At 41.1% G+C, this 22,272-nt stretch overlaps 1 protein-coding gene across 2 annotated transcripts; it reads right to left on the bottom strand.

The window, feature by feature from the left end:
- Positions 1-514: 514 nt before the first annotated feature.
- CROT (carnitine O-octanoyltransferase) lies at positions 515-20,457 on the bottom strand. 2 transcript variants are annotated; one of them, XM_082754881.1, is made up of 17 exons: positions 20,348-20,457; positions 20,002-20,125; positions 14,899-15,023; positions 13,845-14,026; positions 13,539-13,663; positions 10,813-10,921; positions 8,983-9,076; positions 8,757-8,882; positions 8,263-8,364; positions 7,533-7,616; positions 7,315-7,422; positions 6,927-7,057; positions 5,412-5,535; positions 3,496-3,574; positions 2,826-2,919; positions 2,516-2,635; positions 515-1,446 (listed from the first exon to the last, which is right to left on the bottom strand). In XM_082754881.1, the coding sequence occupies exons 2-17, from the start codon at positions 20,114-20,116 to the stop codon at positions 1,326-1,328; spliced, it is 1,839 nt and encodes a 612-aa protein (XP_082611007.1). In that variant the 5' UTR covers positions 20,117-20,125; positions 20,348-20,457; the 3' UTR covers positions 515-1,325. The 2 variants fall into 2 exon arrangements, with proteins under 2 accessions (XP_082611007.1, XP_082611008.1); XM_082754882.1 differs by having other exon boundaries at positions 20,002-20,156; positions 20,348-20,399.
- Positions 20,458-22,272: the final 1,815 nt, after the last annotated feature.

The following is a 22,272-nucleotide window of genomic DNA, read 5'->3' as shown; positions in this document are numbered from 1 at the left end:
GGTCAATGACAGCGAGACTGCACAGCTTAACCAGCTTGAGCTGAACTTAGGGTCCCTACTCCACTGTGCTCCTTCCCCATTGATATGTTTTCCCAAATCAACGCATACTTGAAAAAACAAACAAATAAACAAGTGCTTAAACACTTGTTTATAAACACTTCAGGGACCAGGTAGGACTAAAGCACGGAGCATAAACTTAGTAGGGCAATCTTCAAATCAAGATGCTTTACTCCTTACAACAAACAAATAAAAATGGAGACTGTTCTTGCTACTGTGGAAAAAAAATATGCTACAGAGTTCCTAGAGGGCAAGGGGACTGTTTCAGTACTAGCTGAGGATTAGTTATTGCAGTAAAACAACTTATCCCAAAACTCCAAAAACTGGAGAAGAAAGCAAACAGCAGGTACTTTAGAACCTCAATTTCACGTTCAGCATCTGTTCCCCAAAGATCATCTTTTTCACAAAGTCAACACCGATCAAGTATCAACTTAAAAATAAATCAATTTAAAAAAAATGATTTTTGGAAGAATTTTATTTAAGGAGAGGAAAATACAAAGCTGCTCAAAGACAGGAATCAAAAGTCTTAAAATCCTGAGAGTCTCATCAAACTGCATTCAGTGCTTACTGTTACTGGGTATTACTAGTATAAAGCAGCAGAGAAATTCACAGCTCACTAGAAGACGTAAACTCTGAGAAATTTGGAATTAATATACTACTTTCTTGAAGGCTTTTTCAAAATACTTCATATTGCAGTGCTCTTATATTATAAATGAAGCATGAACATCCCCATACACGAATACAACCTTTATTTGATCTAATCCAGGTAGTAAAAGTGAAAGATACCTTACAAAACAGTACAGCCTGATGAAGGCAGCCCTTCTATTTCATAAACCACTATGAATAGGCAGCACGGTCACTAAAGAGGAGAGTGTGGTTACTCTGAAGTACACAGGTAAGTGCTCCACGGGCATAAACAGTATCATTAGACTACAAAGTATTCTATGTGTTACTACTAAGATCATAAATACAAATCTCCCATAAATTCTCCATTTCCAACACCATGTCTCCCAAGTACGTTTGCATTGTTGAGGCATATTTTAATATTGCATAGTTTGACACGGATCAAGTACTACTACTTGCATTGCTGTTGCAAATGGCTACATTACTTTTAAATGGGTACTGGTACCACAGTAAATCCCATGAACACAGGTAGATTTCACACGTATTCAAGCTAAGACTTGTAATGATCTAACAGTTCTCTTGAGTAGTGTTTCATTTACAAGTTCTGCATATAACCTGCTAACTCTTTCATATCATTATCAACCTTATAACTGAGTTGTGATTGTTAACTGCAGTATGTCCTGAAAACACTGGAATACAGTTCTGCACAGCACTTCTGCGTTGGTCTCTGGGCATGATTTCCAGGAAGAACAGTTAACAACAATCCTGGCAATATAGAAAACAATGAAGTTATCACTCTTAATTATCATGGTCTAAAATAAGTCATATGAATTTGCCTCAAAAATCAAATTATCCACAAGCTCTGAAGCAAAAATTAGCAAATAAACACACCATCTCAACATACAGAAAATTTAAGGATTCAAACCCCCATAGCCTTCAGTAAAAGTGACAATGTTAACAGATCTTGAAACTAGGTATTCTGATTTAAATACCCATTTCTACATACACTCTGACATAACTTTTCTGCCTACGTTTGAAAACGCAGAGAAGGAATAAACTAGTTTCTGTGAATTGTAAAGTACTTTTTGTCTATTTAACTAATCTTTATCTATTTATGTTAACAGAGCTATAGGGGAAAGTATAATTGTTTTGTATTCTTAAACTGAATCCAATCTACAGTGAAGTCTTTATTTAGCATTAGAAACTAGTCATCAAACTACACCTGAATCACAAAATAGCAGGTTATCTCAGCACACGATAATCAAATTTATTTATTTGATTTGTTGAACAAGGGGTAATTTTTGTCCTTAAGACTAAGGAGCTGAAGCTAGATCTTTACAAATTCTACCATTTTATGAGAAGTGAAGCCAAATACTTTAGCTTCTTCTTTGTTGAATCAAGAGGTGTGTGCATCACTGTCAAAAAATGATGGACAGTGTGTTCAGCTGTGCTCCATCTGGTCTGTCAGTCAATAACTACTTTTTAAAAACACCTTTGCATGTGTTACATTTAATGATCTCTAAGGAGAAAGCTTATTTTAAATCTTATTTTAAAGGTTAACTTCTGTTGTTCCCCCTTTCACCTTCCCAACTCTTTCCTTTCTGCTCAGTGTCAGCATCTCGGTGCTCGTGTCACCTCCACCATCTGTCCTTCCTCCCACACATGCTTTCCCAGAACATTAATGCCTCTATTCTTCTTTACCTCACTTCAACCTTTTCTGACATGTTCAACCATGTTTCCTCTTCTCCTTCCTTCCCTTCCTCTACTTGTTAGCTATCTTTCCTTTTGTGATACAGAGAAAGAATGAAGGCCCAAATTGAAATGACATCCTCACCGGTCATCTCGGATTGCATAGAAAAAGCCGTAGCCATGGTCTACCATAGGGAGTGCACATCCACTGAATCTGGTGTAGCCAGTCAGGCTAGTTGAAAGAATGAAATTCCCACCTCCTCCACTGTAAAACACCACAAAACAAAAACAGCATTTTTAAAGTTAATTTCAAAGTCAATTTAACAACAAAAAAAAAAAGTTATTTTGTCCTAGAGTTGAGAAAATCATCAGGCCTGAGGTCAATGTAACAACCTCTGTCTTCAGTTCCCAAGGGACTTTGTTACCACTTCCCCACAGGACAAGCCCCTGGTTACCTGGCTGTGAAGGCAGGATCCACATAAAGCTCTGGCACTGGGAGCCCTTGCTCCTGGGCTATGAGCAGGAGACCCAGGAGATGACGGTCAAATCCTGTCAAAGAAATGCACAAACTGCATCATTAACAGCAGCATTCCCTGCTTTTTCTTTTCTGGATAGCTGAAGCTCAAATAGCAGCCAAGGGACAAAAATTGACGCAGTCTAGCAAAAAATAAAAATAAAAAAATCAAACTGTGGCACACAAAACTGCTTCCCAAATGTTTGGTAATGCTTGGCTATATTTTGGTAATGATATTTGGGAAGAGGCCTTCAACACCTCCAGCTCGCAACACTGAACACAAATGCAAATAAGCTAAGTAATACAAACCCAGCACGTACCCTGCAGAAAACAAAACCCAAGAAAACTTCTGTTTCAGCAAGGAAGAAGAGTTCGATACACTGAAATTGGCCCACTGGCAGAAAAAATTAATTGACATTTAAAGTGGACAAGTCTTTAGGGTGCAAGGAAGGGTACAAGGAGTTGGTTTTAGTTCCTCTTCCCAAAATTACTTACATATAAAATGTTGAGGGGGAGTTTTATTGAGAACAAGAAGACAGAAGATACATTAGCACACAGAAATGTTCCCTTTCCACCCACAAGGAAAGAAATAACTTTGGATCCAAGAGTACCTCTTCCATTCTCACATTCTTTCCTCAGCTTATTGTGCTTTGCAAACGCTGCATGCATCAGCTGTAGGCGTTCGTAACTCTGTTTAAAGTAAGGGGAAACAGGTTAAAAAAACAACATACACAAGTAACACATTACAAAGCACTGATCAGCAAGTTTTTCCCTTTCACAACTTCTAGCAATTTTAGATACAAGAAAATGTAGGAATTGAAAGGTACGTTAGAACCTTGTGACTCACCCATATTCTTAAACTTCTCAAACTCTTTCTCCCAAATCCAAATTCCTTTTTCATGAGAACTTGCTCATTTGTTCCCTGTATCTGTGTTCTGTTATCCAGGTCACTTTTGCACTGACTAACATGCTAAGCCTCATGCTCTTTTCCAAACAAGCTGAAAGAATGCAAAGTAGCCACTGTCAACTAGAGCAATCAAAACCAAAACTCTTCTACCACTTACTTAGAAAGCCAACGAGCTTTTAGCAGGTTTGGCTGCATTTATATGAGCATCATTTTCCAAGACAAGAAAAAAGAAAAAAAGAAAAAAAACTGTGAAGAGAAAGCAGAAAAAAAAAAAAAGTGCATCCTGCCTCTTTACTCTAATTAAAACACACACATCCTGGCTTGTACTTAGGTCCTGCTAGCTCTTTAACTACTCAAGGAGCACCTTCTGTCTTTGTACTCAGTACGTGAGAGGCTGCAGCACGGAATGTGACCCACTGCCAGTAGCCACTCTATTTGGATAAAACCCAAGCTGCTAAGCTCACAAGGGGAAGAAGAAAATGTAACTCAAATGGATTTTCTTCCAAAGTGCCCAACTTCGGGTATTTTCAAGTACCTTAAGAGTAGCCTTCTAAGCATGTTTATTTCAATGCCATTGAGCAGGTTAAATGCTGTTAAAGCCCCCTAAGAGATTATCATAAAAAAACAGCACTGGGAAGACCTTTGGAGATGATGACAAAAAGAAAGAGGAGAAGGCTACTGTTAGTGCTGGAAGTAACAAACCTCTCTGTGTATTATCCATAAACGCCTGATACTCGGTTAGAAGCTAACTGAATAGCAGGGAAGTAACAGGAGCCCATACTTGCAATAGGAAAGCAGATGTAAATAACAGCACAAAAGCTAAGTTTTAAAGCTGCAGCATATGCCACAAGAAGATAGCGAAGACCAGGAAAATCCACTCTCCAGGACTAATCATCCATCACACATACTTCCTGGCAGCTATACTCCTGTGTGTTTCTCAGAGCCATTAACAATATATAACCCCTGAACTTCCTTAGAGATGTGTAGCCCTGTGTTCCAAATCTTCTCCTTCCTTCATTTCTCAGGCTGAGCAATGTGCAGTGAGGACAACAGAAGGAACTTTTGTACAGCTTTCACTTGGCAAGAAAGGCATGAAATCCCTCGCCAGCCATGCACTAAAGGGCAGTTGCTGGGAAAAGGAAAGGTCACTGGCTAAGCTATTCAGAGGCAAACTCTGGAATACATCCCTGTCGCCACTAGGACACAAGCAGATTTCAACCTCACTCTTGGACTCAATGATTAGATTAACATTTCCCTCTTTCACTTTAAAATTAAAACAACAGAACCACTCCATGGCAGAACACATCAGTTCTGAGCCAGTTACTTTCTCAGGCATGAAAATCAGTGTGAATGTAACTCAAGACAGACTTGAAAACCAAGTGTAAATAGAAAAAAAAAACGAAAAAAAAATAGAAAAAAAATCAAACCAAACCCACGCATGACGGCTCACCTCAGTCACAGCAACTGCAGCAAGACCTCAAGCAACCCAACACTTGCAATTTGTCTTACTGGAAAGAAGCCAACTCCCATTAATGAGACAGTAGGAAAGTGAATTTTAAGTAGTTCAAATGACACGCCTTCTAAATGCATTATGATTAAAAGTAGGATTTCTGTATTTACACTGGCAGAAGGATCCAGCATGGATTTGCACCACTCCACTGCTTCCACAGTGCACGGTCTCATGGTCTCTGTGCGGCCGTGATAGAAGCGCCTGGTCATTGCAGTCTCATAACAGCAGCCCGGGCTGAGAAGAAAAATGAGGGAAGAATATCTCATCAGCTTAACGAAACTGTGCTCTCTCCAAGAAAAAAAAAAACATTCTGCGAAGTATCCTACATATCCAGCCCAGTTACAGCCATCAGCAAGCCCCTAATTTGCGTGTGTGTGCATGTGTATCTGAGAAGGAGCCACAAAGGAGCTCTGCAAGCTGTTACGAGACAGACGACTGAAAAAGCGCCAATGCTGTAATCACTTCTTGAAAGGCTGGGTTGTCATGGCTATTTTCTGCTGATTAAAGATGTACTGTACTAGTTTAACAAAGCTGAATTTATGCAGTGTTCAGTTTCACTATATATTTCCATCAAAGAAACCATCTAACACCACACAAAAGCTCAAAAATTTAGAGACACACCTGACATACGCAGTGTTTTCCAACGCTCAATGTTTATAAGGGAAAGGCTCAAATCCTTATCTCTTGCATACTGACACTCATCTAGCTTTTCTCAGGAGTTTCCCCAGCTGTACCATATTCTACCATTTATACAATTGAAATGCAACATAATAGTGTGTTTAAAACAGACTCAACAAGCTATTTTAGTCAGACAATTTATTCCAGTGTTTAGCAAACCAAGATCTAGCCTGTCTGATAGGACAAGCACCTCCAGTGACTAAACATCATAGTCGCATGATGAAACCCTCTTTTTTTCTGAAGCAAGCAATACTTGCTGGGTCAGTAATGATTCATCCAAGCCATAATCATGGCTAGCTAGCAAAGAGAAATTTGGGATCACCAGTACCAGGAAGAATGGTGTCTTTTACCAAGAATCCAAAACAAAATGACATGCACAAAACTGCTGAGCCAAGCTTCTGGAGGGTCCGTGTCTCTATTACTACCACCCAAACTTCCACATCTAACAGTGCTGAAGGAAACAGACACTGAACTTTGAGAGTCCTTTTACAGGTTTGGAAGGCTAACGATTTTACTGATGGCTGTCAAGCTGCTACAGATAAAGATTTCTTCTCCATCTGAGCAACTGTTTGGCATTAAGGAATCCTGACCCACTGCAAGTTTCAAATTTGCCCTGTTATTTACTTTGTATAGTCCAAACTCATGTTTTCATGGACTTTTGTCTGCCCTCCGTTCCATAATATGTATGCACACGATCCCTGTGGGGGGAACAAGACAATTCTTCCAAAGCTAAGAGCAGAAGCCCCTTGAATTTCAGTGGTGCAAAACAAGGCCTTATTTGATCTTCAAAGCAAACAAAACAAAGCAAAACCTTGCTTCTTCATTCTTTTATCCCTATAGCAAGTTATACATGGGCACTGCAAGGCCACTGCATTACACCTCCAGATCCACACCTTTATTCAATGCTCTGTTTTTCATTCATAATCTGGGTAATGAGCTTTTCTTACCGTCCGTGACATTTGTAATAAGCCAGCTGAAGGGCAAGCTGCACAAACGTATCAGGATGAAGTTTCTTCTTCCTAATCAATGCTTTGCCAAAGGATGTGAAGGCATAACTCACTATCTCCAGTTGAGATACCTGTTGATCCACAGGAGGAAAAAAAAAAAAAAAAAAAAAAAGTCAAGTCATTTCAAATATTACAACTTGGTCCACTTCAAATGAAACATATTCAACACAAAACAAACGTGGTACAAATTCAACCATGGTTTTAAATCCCCTGATTCATCAATTCATTACACATTTACCCCTGTTCTCTGGCACAAAGAACAGCTAAAACCACACAAACACAATGAAAAAAATCAATGACAATTAGGAGAAGCAGAAAGAAATTTCACCTTTTCGTAATATATTTCTTTAGTACGTCCAATTTCATTAATAACCTTTTGGTCCACTGTGAATACAAGTTCCTCTGGCCATGGAAGATCCCTCACTTTATCTGATCCCTGGGAGAAGGCAGACAGAAAAAAAAAGAGAGAGAGAAAACAGAAAATGTTACACGTTAAAAAAAAAATTGACACTAACTAATACATTTGAAAGATTAAAGTATACATACCTTCCATTTTCCCTCATTCTCAATAATCTTGCGATCGGTATACACTAACATGGTAATTAAAGCCATGGCATCAAAAGGAGAATGCTGGAATCATACAGGACAAGATATTGCATTACTTGCATGACTGCAAGAGGATCAAATTGTTTTTTTTTTTCCCCTACCCCACTTACTTTCCCCACAGACTAACAACTTTACAACAGAGGGTTTAGCTTGTTTTTCTAGTTCTTCTGCAATACTTATAGAACTAACGTAAGTCCACCTGCTGTTTTGATTGCTCTGCATCTAGATAGGCACAGCATAGCACAGCGGGAGAGAAGCAGACTGCAAGCAGGTTGTAGACCTTTCTGGCCACTTAAGAACTGTCATTTAAGAATTAAAACAATCTGAGTTTAAGAACACACTTGTTCAACATAAAGAATTCATTTTCAGCCTTCTCATGCAATTTACTTCTGAAACTAATGAGGGAGTGTTAAAGACAGAAATAAGATTAGGATTTCAGAGCTCATATTTTTAAATCAGGTATGGTGTAACATGTAAAAGCAGCGTAACACTGTAAAAGCAGACTGCTTTTGGAAACTTGCCAGACAAGCTGCCTGGAAAACCAGGCTAAACTAAAAAGGAACATGCTAAACTAAAAAGGAACATGTTAAACATTTAAAATTCCAAAAGGGAAAACTTACTAAGTGAATACTTGAAAGGTTTATAAGGGGAATTTTTTTTTTCAACTTACATCACAGAATGCACTGCTGGTTCCATTGGAAAAGAAAATGCAATTGTAGGATTTATCTCCCCAGCGCACAGTTGGATCACCTACTACTCCCAGCCTCGTAACCTAAAGCAAAAATTATACACTGTGGGTTTTCAGAAATACGAAGTACGCTGCCAGTCTCTGTCAGCCAAAACAAACTGTTTTCATCAAACTAAAGATGAAACAATTAAAAGTGGTAACATGTTGATGACTATGTTTCTAAGGACCCTGAAGCATGGAGAGCAAAACGACTACAAAGGTCTATTTCCTCTATTCTCACTTACAGTGTCCTAACAATTCAAACTATTTAATTATTCCTGTGGATCAACAAGAAACATTATCTGCACATTGATCTGCTTCGTTCTCTCAGTTATAAAGAAGCAAGGTGCTACTTTACCACAGAAAGAACACGCACATATGCAGAAAAAAATTATACAAATAAGAGCAGATAAGAACTACCAAAAATCTTTAGCTACCTCAGTGTAGTTCTCAGGAGTTGCATGGGGACTAGAATCATCCAGGCAGATGGTGAACACACTTTTCTGAATCTTTTCAAGATGAGCTAGGTTCTTTGGATCAAGACCAATTAAATATTCACGTATCTAGAAAGCAGGAAATGGCAGAGCTAAGTGAAATGAAGTATTTCCAGTGGTCACATTTGTTTTTTTTTTAATGAGGAAAAAACTGTCGAAAGATTCCAACCTCTGCCCATTTTGTCCTTTCATTGCTTGTCAAGGCTGCCACTCCTGGTCCAGCTGGTTCACTATGGCATCTTTTCTGGATATATGTAAGTTGCCTATAAGAAGATTTCAAAAAACTAAAGTTAACAAGGAACATACAAAGATGTATGAAAAGCATCCTTTTTATCTTTTTATCTTCTCTTTTTTTCTGTCAAGGTGTAACTTTTGTTCTACATTCACAAGCTAATATGAATTTTAAGAAGAGTCTGAAGGAGCTGATTTGTGTGAAGGGCAGCTGAAAATCTTTGTTTTCAGTCACTAATGGACAACACCAATTGCAGTTGTCAGCACAGTACAGACTTACATATAAACTACCATGACCCTAAAGTGCTAATCATGCACTTAAATCAATTTAAAACTGGATTTAAGTCTTCAACAGGGAAGATCAAACTTTCCTGAGCAGCAAGTCAGCAATACTGCAGCTCTGCACCTTTTATAGCAGCTAATGAGACACAATGGAAAAACTTCCACTCAAGACAAAAACTGAAATTTACAGAACAGTAACTGCAGTGCATCCTAAATGGAGAGACTCAGCTACACAAGAATACTTCTTCCTATTGGTTCCTTGCACTGCCCCTTTGAAGAGCTATTAACAGAGATCTACTTTGCCAACAAAAAGCTTTAGGGTTTTTGTCCCTATTCTAGTTGTTCACTTCTTTGTTGCTTGCTTGATCTAACTTGTACAACTACGTAAGTCAGAAATACAGATGTTGAATCCTAAAGTACCAAACTTTAAAAAAAAAAAAGTGATTTGTGAGATTCTCTATTTTTTGCCTTGCCTAAGGAAATGGGTTACCCATTTTTTGCCAATTTTAATTGGCAAATTTTTTATTTTTTTTTAAAAGCCTTCTGCTGTGCTCTATAACCAGCATATGCACAAATGCCATAAATTCTTCCTAGATCATAGAATCACTTCAGTTGGAGAAGACCTCGATGAAATGTACAATCCCTCTCTAGCAAGTAGATGCATATAGATCCAAAATTGATCAGAATGGACTTATGCTGAAACTACCTCTGTATGTGACGTTAGAGCTGAGAGAGCAGAAAAGCTTGTGGACGGAACTACTGTCAGTTTGAAAAGCTGTCACTTCTGCATGCTACTGGGAGAGAGGAGATGCAGCATACAAAAGCTTGAAACAATTAAATTTACTATTTAAATAACCAAATTATTTCTCTCTGTTCCTTTGCAGCAGTTCAGGAGTATGAAAAGAACCACAAACGTGGTCAGCTATCCCTGGTCTTGCACAAAGACAAGAAATGTAAATGAAATGCTGCTGCACTGCACTGTAACTAGCAGAAAATCAACATATACCAGGATTTTTGACTGCTGCACTCACCAGCAGGAATTCCAGCCCCTCTACTCTTTTCAAAATTAACCACAGATGGATTAGGTTTGAAATGTTATCAAAAGGATAGCGGTGCTTTAACCTTGATAATGTTGAGGTAGCACTAAGATAATTATCAGTGCAAATTGATCCTGAAAGGAATGATGTTACTTAGTCCTGATAATTCCACGTCAAAAAACGTGACACATACATGGCGTTTCCTACTGAAACACCTTCATTCAGCCCTTTTGCATGATGTTGAAGGGTGTACTACAAAAGACCAAGATTATGACTCATGGTAAGAAGATGCCATCTACTAATCACCAGAATCTGAATGTTCACAGCTGCAGGAAAAATTGTAGTCTCTCTCACCCCTAGCTTGTTGGAGTGAGAAGGACAGAAAAAGAACTATCTTTGGTATGCAGCTCAAATAAGGCAGCTCATTTGAAACAAGGTAGCGTGAAAACCTGGAAATCTCTGGAGGAGTCAGCATATTTCCTTCATGTATGGCATCAAATGTAAACACTCGGCCTCGACACTGGACCATTAAGTGGGACGGGCATTCACCTTCAGTCGCTGAAACAAAGCAAAGCACAAAATATGAAAATCCAGCACCAGGGATAAAGTCAGCGACAGATAAAGGAAAACTATTCAGCAAGTCCTACAGCCCCATTTTTCTTCAAAATGAGGCAGACTTCATACAGTTAAAAAGGGGAACACATAAAAAAGAATAAATTTCCAAGACCAACTGCAGTGTTGAAGTTTTAAGAGGCCTCAGAGAAAATCTGTACAAGTACATAACTTGTATAACTACACCATTATTAATGACTTCAAGTCACTGTCATTACTTAGCAGTAAACGTCATTTATTTGTGTACCCTGTAGGCAGGAACACCCTCTGCCAGAACAAGAGTAATTACTGACATTTGTTTTGTTTAAAAAAAAGGTGGGGGGTGCAAAGAGGAGGGGCAGGAAACAGAATGCAGTAAGCAAGTTGCTAAGACACTTTCCATTTGATTTGGAAATGAACTGAGTCTCTCACTTCTCAGGGTGTTTATTTGACAAGTTTCAGATACACATCTCAAGAACAGAGATGCGCACGGAAGTGAGTTAGACCTGGTCAGCACATGCAAATCTGTAAAAATGGCACCAACACACAAATTTGGACACTAGACAGAAAAACAGGTGGTACTGGCCCACACTAGCTCAAGTACATTTGCACAGCACTGTCGTATCTTATCCGTCTACCTGGCATTAATACTAAAAAAAAGTTGGAAAAGTTTGTGATAAAACCAGATGATAAATCCCAGGAAACATGGCTACATTTTTTTGAAACTGAGCCACTGTGCTACAGCTCTCATAGTACAAAACTCTGCCCAAGGACAAAGAAATGTATGTTTCTTTATCCACAATTATTTAACTCAACACAAGCCCACAACAGCCTTTATCTTAACAACTAGATTTTTATGCAGCTATCCTTGTGGCTCTACTTTCTAAATTAGTTAATGCAATTCAATACATATCTGATCAAGGATGTGGAATTTATGATTTCATGCAAACCACATTCTCACAGATTATGAAATTAAGATCTAACATAACCAAAATAAGAAGGGATGACAACAAATTAGGGCATTTTATGGAGCATCCTCCTAAACTTAGCTGTCTAAAGCAAGAGGCAGAATTAAGTTTGGAAGTTAAGATACCTACAATTCTGTGTCTGATCTCCGATTGCAGCTGGGGGAGATCTACTCAATACTTACTGAAATCTAGTGAGCTCTTCATCTGTTCTCAGTAAGGTGTCTGCTGCAGGCTGAACCAAACAGCTCTCCAGGCTCCACTGATCAAGGTCTTTTGGCTTCATCTTAGTCTGGTCTTTGACTCCAAGCTGACATTACCTGTCAAATTTTAGGTGTCCTACTCTGCAATCTGAATCTTACTGCAAGTGTTTAGACTATGTCAGTCCCCTCTGTAGCCAACGGAGAAAAACAGATCCCTCTCCAGATAGGGATTCGTTCTGTCTTATATACCTGCATATCTGGATGATCCAAATCCTTCCCTAGAGGTATTCATATTCCATGAATCACACACACAACTAATTGAACTAAGTGTTTCACCTGGAGACAGACAGCCTACATGGAAATGGATTTCACATGTCGTGTATGACATTAAAAATAACATAAGCAAGATTATTTAAAGATCTTACAACATTTTCAGGTAAAAAAGGGATGTGGATGACTTGCGTATCCACAAGATCACAGCTTTGTTTATTAAGTGTGATCATAACACTGAATTTCCACCATTTGGACTTGGTATTTAAATTGATTCTTCAATTGCAACCCTAAGATAACCCTCATGAAATGCACCTTCAGCTTTGTGTTTTTCTCTTCACCTTCTATGGCATGGAGATTTCCTTATATAATTTCTGTGGGGCAAGGCTATACATCTTTCCTCTTGAACTCTTGAGCCTTTCAGGAATTCACATCTCACACTATTAACTAGAGCAACGCTCCTGAACACCTCCAGAGGCATCCAAATGTGTGTGTGGGAAAGGGGTGTTACGTTTTCAGTTAGCTGGCTGCTAACACCACAATATACGTTAGATGAGGACATATAAGAACATTACACTTTTACTTCAGCTCGTGACCAAGCACTCCAGAAAGCTGTTAGGAACTTAAGAGAATGGCTTCAAGAATCTCTACAGAGTATTTTCAAGACTGAAAATAAAAGAAGTTGACTAAGCCAAGAGGCAGCAGTGACATAAAATATGTAAGAATTATCCCAACAGAATGTACAGGAGCACACTCCAGAAAAGCATTCAGGAGAAAAAGACACAATTACAAGCAATGCTGCAATTCTGTCCAAATAATACATGTAATACACCCACATTTATAACGTATGGAATTTGTCTTTTTAAATTCTTAATGCTAGCACTAAAATTCTTAGAGGCATCAGGCTGGTAACACACAATTTGTAGCAGAGCCTTCTTTTAACCTTATTCAGGAAGGACTAAACATCGTACCAAAAAAGTCATTAGTAGATTGGATTTCTTATTTGCTTCTTTATGTAAGCACTCAACACCCAGTATCTGATTTAGTTTTTGAAGAAGCAAGTAATTGATGGTTAAAATGACTGCTCCACTAGCCTCCAACACAAAAACATTTGCTTGTAGTAACCCACAATCCGTATTTGTTTACCAGTCTTAAAATAGTTGAAGACTGAGTCTCTGGTAATTCCAGGAACCTTGCAAGTGTTGAAGAGCATTCGAAATTGGTTCATGTCCAGAACATCATCCCTAGATCTCTCTATAGGCACCTTCTCTCTGCAATAAACAAATATACCAAAATTAAGCATGAGAGGTGATAATTATGGAAGTAAGTCAAGGTAAGACAAGCCCATCTTCTACTGCACAGACTTTGTGCCAATGAACATAAACATATTTTCTCTACTAGAGTACGCATAGATCAGTAAGAAGACATAATTGATTCTAAATATTGTCTTACTCTCGTAACAGCTCCCAGAATTTCAGGGTGTGCCATGTATTGATGCACGCTCTCTCTATCTGAGTGCCTTCTTTGGATGGCCAGAAGTGTTCAATAAAGGGAGCAGGGCCTCCCATATTGCAATGGATTTGCGTTGCTATGCGAAGATCAAGATAAGCCACATTCAGCCACCAGTCCTCCAGCTGAAAATGAAAAATGTTCAGCATCAGAATAACTTTCAGACATTAGTTCTCTAATAATCACTGCCTGATCCGCATGGGTTTTGTTTGTTTTGTTTTTCAGTATTTTGAATAGTAGTTCCTGTATAACAGAAGGCAGGAGAGTGGTTCAAAAGCTAATTGTTGAGGGTAATGCTACATCTAGCTCTTCTCTTATAGCTCTTCTCAGGCTATTAAACTGTAAAATTACGTAGAACTATGAAAAGTTCTTCCCTGATATTCACCATCTTAAACTCTTGCACATGCCAGCTGTGGCTGCTGTATCAGCCATTACACCATGAAGAAGGGAAGGAAAGAGGATTTGTGTGAGTGAGGATCTGCCATGGACAGTTCACAACGCAGTTTTCCGTCACCTGAAAATCCCCACTCTGGCACGTGTCACGTTAAGACTTACAAAGTTCTCATGAATGGCCCCCACTGAATCCCTTCCTCTTCAAGAAAGAGAGGGACCAAACTCTAAGTCACCTCCCTCCCCTCCGTGGCAGGGTAAAGCAGGTAACAGAAGAAGAGACTGACAGAAAGACAGCATTCAAAAGCTGGTAACTTCGTATATTAGTTTGGGAACTCTCTTAGCTGCCCAACTGAAAAAAATCACACGTATACAAGCAAGTGTGCTCATATCCATAGGTCAAGTGGCAGACACTAAGAAGAAAAAAAAAACAACAAAAAAAAACACAGCTAAGTGCCTCTCTAAACCATATGCTGAGCAACCAGCTTATCACTCGTTCTCTGGAGAGGTGCTGATATCTTCTCTCCTAGCAAAGCAGCAGCAGTAACATGCACACACAAGAGAGGAATAAGTTGAATTATGATTTCTTACATATCTAAATACATACCCAATTCCTTCTTGTTTTAGCTCTTTCCACTAATTTCTGATGCAACTCTTTGCCAATCCCATTTTCAAACTTTTTCACTATATCCTCGGTTCTTTGATATTCTTCTTCATTTAGAAATGGCTTCACTGTAAAAAAGGAAATGTTTTTAAAGACAACTGTGCGCTGAGATTTATTCCAAGATAAAAGTGTCCACAAGGGAGTGGATGAAAGTACCCCAAAGTTATTAAAAAAAAATAAATAGATATATATTTTCAGGGAAAAACACCTTTTAAAAGCTGTAATTAAATCAGTGTATTCTAATAAAGACATAAGTACATACTTTTAAACAAATACAATGTCAGATTTCAACAATTGCTGAAAGCCTGAAATATGTAACAGGTAAATTAATCCAATCTATTTTAAACTGTAACTGGAAATACCATGGAGCCCCCCGTCTCCATCAGCTGCCAGAGAACTCAACGAATAACTAAGTTTATAGGAACTTTGTAACTTAATACATTGAGCCACACATGCCTGTCACCTTACTGCACCAACTCTACGATACTTGCCGTTATTTTCATGCCCATCCATGGCTTATAAGCCCTGTATTCATCAAATCTCAACTGTCCCTACGTTCTCCCTACTGATGTCAGTTAACACTGTCCAATTTTTATATTTTAAAATACTTCTGGATTTTTCTCGGATCACACACCACACAGTCCAAAGTTCCCCGTAAACATTTGCAGAACTCATTATTTTCATCAAAAAGCCTCCTTCAAACCTTTTCATCGTGTCATTTATGGTTATTAGCTGCCATACTCACTGCTGACGTGGGTTTGTATAGGGGTATATCTCATTATTTGTTTATACTAATGCTGTGTACAATGGATTTTTCTGTTATCTTTACACTTAGACTGGCAAGTCACTGGCAAAAAGAACTGGGTGGGGGGTCTGCTCATTCAAGGCTGACACAATGAAGTCTGACTCGTATTTGAGGTTGCTGGACAGGGTCAGATATTTTCTTGTCTGTCTTGCTACTGCTAACCCTGTGACCTACTTAAAAATGTTAAGAAATGAGGAAGGATACACAATTACTAAAAATTAAAGAAGTATCTGTATCATCTCTAATCTAGCTTCAGGGAGAAACAACGGCCCCAAATACTTGTCTACCCTCATGGAATTAAAATCGTACTTCCTCACAACTACGTCTTGCTGGAATTACAACTGCTTGCCTTCAACCACTTTTTTCTTCTCCGTAGAACCGTGGAGCTGAAGCTGGAAAGGACCTTGGGAGAACATCTAGTCCAATACCTATACAGGGTGTTTCTGAGGAGGGACCCCGAACAAAGGGGACCCCTAGGCACTTACGCCCTTACACTCCACATTCCCAACCCGTCACCTGGCAGCCCAGACCAACAGTAACATTAGGGCAGGAGGTCGGTCTGCTTTGGATGGGTTCCTTCTGTCACATCTAGGTGAGCTGCTTTCTCCCATCTTCGCATCTAGAAGCTGCCAGTGGGCGCAGAGGCTGTCAGTGTAGTCTTTATCTTGCAGTTTGAGCCAGCTCCGTGGCCTTCCTTCCCTGAAACTGGGTAGAAGTTCAACAGCCTGCAGCCTTAGGCTTCAGCAGCCGTAGCTACTTGTACTAGGCACGCTGTGTACAAGACTCCTACATACAAGCAGCGTGCCAAATTGCACAAGTCTCCTCATCATAAAAGGGTATCAGGTTGGCCAAGCCTGATTTCTCCCCTTCATAAATCCATGCTGGCTACTCCCAGTCGCCTCCCTGTCCTTCGAATGATTGGGAATGGTTGCCAGGATTGTTTGCTCCACCACCTTCCCAGGGACTGAGGTGAGGGTGAAGGGGTCTGCAGTCCCCCAGACCCTCCTTCTCAGAGACAATGGTAGTGCTTGCTTATTTCCAGTCCTTGGGAACACCCTCCAGTCACAGAGATCCTTCAAAGATTATCAGACATGGCCTCTCAGAGACAAAGGCCAACTCCCTCACACTCACGGGCACCTCATCAAGTCCCTCGGAGTTATTCACATCCAGTTTCTTTACGTGTTCCCTCTGCTAACCCTCTTCCACCGAGGCTAGGTGTTCCTCGCTCCTTTTCAAAATAATTTCATTTTTATCCTAATAACGAAAGAAATTCCAGTATTTTGCATTACCTATCTAAAGGAGAAAACCTAAGATCCATTTTCAGATACATCCTGGGCTCCTTGCACTACTCCACAAGAGTATTATAATACAAGCCAGTGTTTTTCACATTTCTCTGGATAAACACGGAAAGCACAGGTGCTATTTGAGGGGTGACCAAGATGGCTAGGGGGCTGGAGGACATGACAATGAGAAGAGGCTGAAAATTGATTTTTTTTTCAGTTTAAGAAGAGAATACAAAAGGAAGGTCTTGGTATATTCTGTAATAACTGAATGGAAATGTGTAGCAAGGTTGAAGCACAGCTCCTCACAGATGCACAGGAATAGGAAAAGAGAGAACTGGAATCACGCTGCAATACAGGTAATTTCTGACAAGAAAAACATGAGGGTTTTTTTTGTTGTTGTAATTGACAGTGGGGTTATTTTTATTTTTATTTTTTTTAAATTGTTCCTCCTCCCTCTCCTTTATTTGTGAGGGCGATCAAACACCAGCACAGATTACCCAGAGAGGCTGGGGAATCTCCAGCCCTGCAGGTACTCAAAACACAGCTCAGCAAGGCCTGACCAACCTGCTGCAACTGGACCACCTCTCAGCAGGGATACGGTCTAGGTTAACCCTTCCAACCTGTATGATTCTATGACTACATGGCCTCTTCCTATTTAAAAAGAACTTGATCAGATGTAGAAACAGCACTAGAAGGAAGTACACCTCAGTTCCTTTCTCAATAGGCTTCAGGGAAATATCTGTCTTGTCACTTTCCCAAGACCCATACACCTTGTCCTCGTTTCTGCCTAGATCACCTCTGTCCATGAGCAAGAAGCATCTCATGAATGCCAGCTTCAGTTGCATAGTTAAGGAACTTCACCAGAAAGCCATACCTTCGGGTTTTCATACTCTCAAGTCAAACCAAAGCTTGGGGTGAGCTGAAAGGGTAAATAAAGTGGTTACCCAACTTCTCTGCTGAAGTCTTACCTTCAAAACAAAGTTAGTCATTCTGAATCCAAAGCAGAGGCAGCTAGTGTAAAGCCCTAAATAAGCCACCTGAGATCTACACTGTCCAGCTTTTCCAGTTGACTGGCTTTAAACAGACAAGTGTGCCTTACCAGCAGGCACCCTGACTCATGGTAAGCACTTGGGGTCCTCCTGCAAGCGACAGAGGACAAGAGTTTCCAAAGAATGGTTCAGAGCACCTGTAAAGGGTCATTTGGAGGTTTCAAATCCTTCTTCAGAAGCACTTCCCCTCCTTCACTCACCTTCACAGTCTCAACAAACGAAAAGTTTAAGCAACGAGATCCATCCCAGCTACTGCCTAGAACTGTGCACTGCAGACTCTGCAAATACTGGACTAAAGATCAACGACAACCAAAATTATGGAATGGCTTATGTACAAGGAACAGCAAGTAGGAAATAACTTCTGGTTATCACATCTCTCCTCAGCTGGATTTTTTTTTTCATGCTGTTTATGAAAACACAGATCAGAAGCAGAAAAGCAAGAGTTCACTGTCACGTATCATCACTCCAGGAGAGAGTTATTTATTAACTTAGAGAGCCAGCTGGACTTACAAAACTAAGCTCTGAAGGGCAATTCTGTTACTGCATGTTCACAACTATTACAGCACAAATTAAGTTAATCCACATGGAGCAACATGCATGGAGCTAAGACAGGGGAGGGTCAGGCTAGATATTTGGAAAAGGTTTTTCACTGAGAGGGTGGTCAGGTACTGGGACAGGCTCCCCAGGGCAGTGGTCATGGCACTAAGCCTGCTGGATTTCAAGAAGTTTAGCCCCTCTGTCCTTTGGACAACACTCTCAGATATATGGTCTGATTTTTCAGTGGCCCTTTGGGGACCCAAGAGTTGGACTCAATGATCCTTATGGGGCCCTTCCAACTCGGGATATTCTGTGATTCTGTGCATTACAATAAAGTAAAAGAATTTCGTTGAGACACACGTGCACCCCTCTGAAAACACTTCCTTCCCCTCCCTGCTCCAAAACCACCATTTCAACATCCTCCATCAAATAGTGATGACATGACAAACAACAAAGAAAACCTATCACTATTGCAACGTGACATGGGACCATTTCCAATACACACAGGGTGAAAGGGAACTCGGTGAATTTCAGGATTTGTCTTTTGGGAAAGGGAAATCACAGCGTAACATATTTCTGCTAAGGACAGAACTTCGGGTTTTATTCTGTTGCCATTCCCGTATTACAGGTAGGAGGACGGTAAGACACAAAGCAGACATTCGAGAGAAAAGCTCAATGTCTCCGAGCTCTGAAACGGGTTAAAGAAGCACAGGAAAGAAACCTCAAGATACTGGGTAATGTATCTTTGTCCTCCCTGACGTATCAAAGTCTGGTATGATAACAAAGAGCTCATCAGACAGCCCTGCTTAGGGTCCTTTAGCCTAGCCCTACACAGAGCTAGGCACATTTGCACTTTTGTTTTCAAAACTTCCCTTAAAAGATTGTCTTTAGACGGCTCACGTTTCAAGGAAGAAACCTCTCCAAGGTAAACTACCAAAAAATGCCTACCTCTGGCTTCTCCTACTGCTGTATAATTAATAATGTTAACGAGAAAAGACGAAAAAAAAAAAGTAAAAGAAGTTCAAAATCACTTTTTTTCACAAAGGTCCTGGGTAAACACAGTCGTGGACAAGCAAAGTAGTCATTATGCAAAAGACACTTTCAGAGCGAGGAATGCCTTTTATTAGGCCAACTGATACAGCTAAAAAAGATAAAATAAAAAGAAGAAAGAAAGCCCTCCGGGGGGAAAAACAAACCAAAGAAATCAACCTTCCCATATATCTGATTTCCTTTCATGCTCAGAAAAGACAAGCAGTGTAAGGCACTGAGCTTTACTCAGCTTGCTCGGGGCACTTAGCTTCCTGTTCTGAAACTGAAAGGAAGAGCTTTTGTGCTAATTTAGCGCTGCTGTTAAATTAGTGCCAGCCCTTACCTGACTCGAGGTATTTGCTCAAAGACTCGTCCAGCGGAGGCAGCGGCAGCGGGGGCAGCGAGCTCTGGTACTGAAATGTCCGCTCCTCGGCCGACTCCTGCACTTGCTTCTCCATGTCGCAGGCCTGCAGCACAACGCCAGGGCGCTCGGTGAAGCTGAAGGCAGAGGATTTATTTCCCTACCCCGCTCCCTCTCCCCAAATCCCTCCCGCAAGGAGGCATCACGGCAGCAGGACGACAGAGAGGAGGGTTTTTGGGTTAACCTCCCCACACCAGGCCGTGCCCGGCCGGGCTCGCTGCCACCGGCGGCCCCCCCCCGGCTGCCAGCCGGGCTGGGCAGCGCTCACCTCGCCCCGCACGTCCCTGTCCTGTCGCTGTCGCTGTCCCTGTCGCTGTCCCTGTCGCCGACTCAGCGCTCAGGCAGCCTTACCTTTGCCCCACTTCCCAGCGGGCCCGGGAGGCGGAGCGGGGCGGGACGGGGTGGGACGGGACGGGGCGGCCGGCGAGGTCGGGGCGGAGGCGGAGGGGAGGGAGAAGGGAAGGGAAGGGAAGGGAAGGGAAGGTGGAGGGCTGGGGGCCTGCAGAAGGGCTGGAGTTAAAGGACAAAGGGGGAAAGTGCTGCTGCTGGGCTGGGGGGGTCCGGGTGCCTTGTCTGCGTGCCTCAGGGCACCCGCTGAGGGGCCTTTCCCAGCTGGAGCCCCCCCCCCCCGCGAGCCCCTTGCTTTGGGGTTTTTGCTGGGGAGCAGACACGGGTGTTTTGTGGCACACAGGGTGTAGCAGGGCCATGGGGTTGCCTGCAGGGCGTGTGGCTGGGAGGCATGTGGGGTAGCTCAGGTAGGGGAGCGGCCCCACCGAGGGAGTGGAGGTGAATGCAAGGGTGAGAGTGGGGTTTGGAGCAGTCCTTGCTTCTGGAGCGAGTGCTTGGCCACACGGGTGCTGGGCAAGCGACACACGGCCTACCCTGTCCAACTTGCCATAGTTAACCAGGTTTCTGCATTCAGAGGCTCCTGGCACGCTGGAAGGGTTGCTGCCACCCCCACGCGCACCACCCACACCTGGAGGTGTGCAGCCGGGAGCTATGGCTCAACCCACAGACATCCTCCTCTCCCCCTGTCCTTCGGTGGGCCTGGTTGCTCAGAAGAGCTTCCAAGACCCTCAGACCTCAAGGACGACCTTTCAGCCAGGGATAAAAAGCTGTCGGACGTGACTTAGCCGTCACGGGCAGGAGAGGGTGGTGCGTGTCAGGCTGTCTGCGTTGTGCAAGAGGTGGGAGGTATAATCTGATTGTAAAATAAATAAACAAACAATGTTTAACAAGGGATTTGTAGTGTGCAATAGTTATTTTTAAGTAGACTTCAGGTTTAATTCAGGATTCAGTTCACAGCTATAAATCTAGTGTTGTACAAGCATAACAAAGGCAGAAAACACTACGAATGATTTTGCAGTCCTTGGTAACAATACCATCTCTTATCATTCTTCCCACTGGCGCTTTAGTGATTGTGAATTGAAGAAGACCGCTGTTTCATAAACAGAATCACAAATGGCAAACTTTTGCAATACCACCCTGAAGTCTTTAGTTTTAGAAATGGGATTTTAACTATGACATTACATGAATTTGGACCTACCCAAAAGTTTTTGATCCACATGTTTTAACACCAAGGCATGCTAATGCCCTATTTAGACTGTAAAGGTGGAAGCAGGAAGATTTTTTTTTTTTTGCATTGTTCTTCAATATTGTACTTACATAGGAACACATCTAGCATTGATGCTGTGAAAGCAAAGTAGGGAAAATAAATTGTTCATCTGCTGAATTGCTGGTTAATCCTGCTCTTCTGTTGTTGCTCAAAAGAAGGATTATTGTCTAAATCTCTACATTTCTAGAGCTAGAAGATTAAGGACAGAAAATGACATAATGGGGATCACATCTTCTTTGCTTTTTTTTTTTTTTTTCCCATGGCCTTAGCATCAATTTAAAAACCTGCCACACAGAGAAATTTCAGCAGTGCTGTATGTTTTCACTCACTGCTTATCTGAACAGACCTTTGTTCCTTGACTTCTTTGCTTCTATGCATCATACTTCCAGTTACAGCAATGGCACTTTCTGGTCACTTCCCTGTTGCTATATGCCATTGCTGCCAGAGTGGCTTCCACGTTGCCAGTCTCACCATCCCTCCCCTGAGTTACTTCATTCGATCACCTTTTGCTTTGTGCAGTTACCTGTAAAGCAGCTACTTGTTGTTTAACACACACAAAAATAGCTAAGATTAATGAC

Source organism: Aythya marila (genome assembly GCF_965140915.1).
Source record: "Aythya marila genome assembly, chromosome: 2".
Lineage (NCBI taxonomy): Eukaryota > Metazoa > Chordata > Aves > Anseriformes > Anatidae > Aythya > Aythya marila.
Note: the sequence above shows the minus strand (reverse complement) of the source record. Positions and strands in the feature narration are given on the sequence as shown.

Bases quoted from the DNA above. Each gene is read 5' to 3' on its own strand.
- CROT (XM_082754881.1), bottom strand. From the start codon at position 20,116: ATGGAGAAGCAAGTGCAGGAGTCGGCCGAGGAGCGGACATTTCAGTAC. The intron at 7,617-8,262 runs GTAAGTTGAAAA...GTATGATTCCAG, and splicing joins CCAGCAGTGCATTCTGTGAT to CATTCTCCTTTTGATGCCAT. The intron at 2,920-3,495 runs GTACTCTTGGAT...TTTCTTTGACAG, and splicing joins AGAATGTGAGAATGGAAGAG to GATTTGACCGTCATCTCCTG.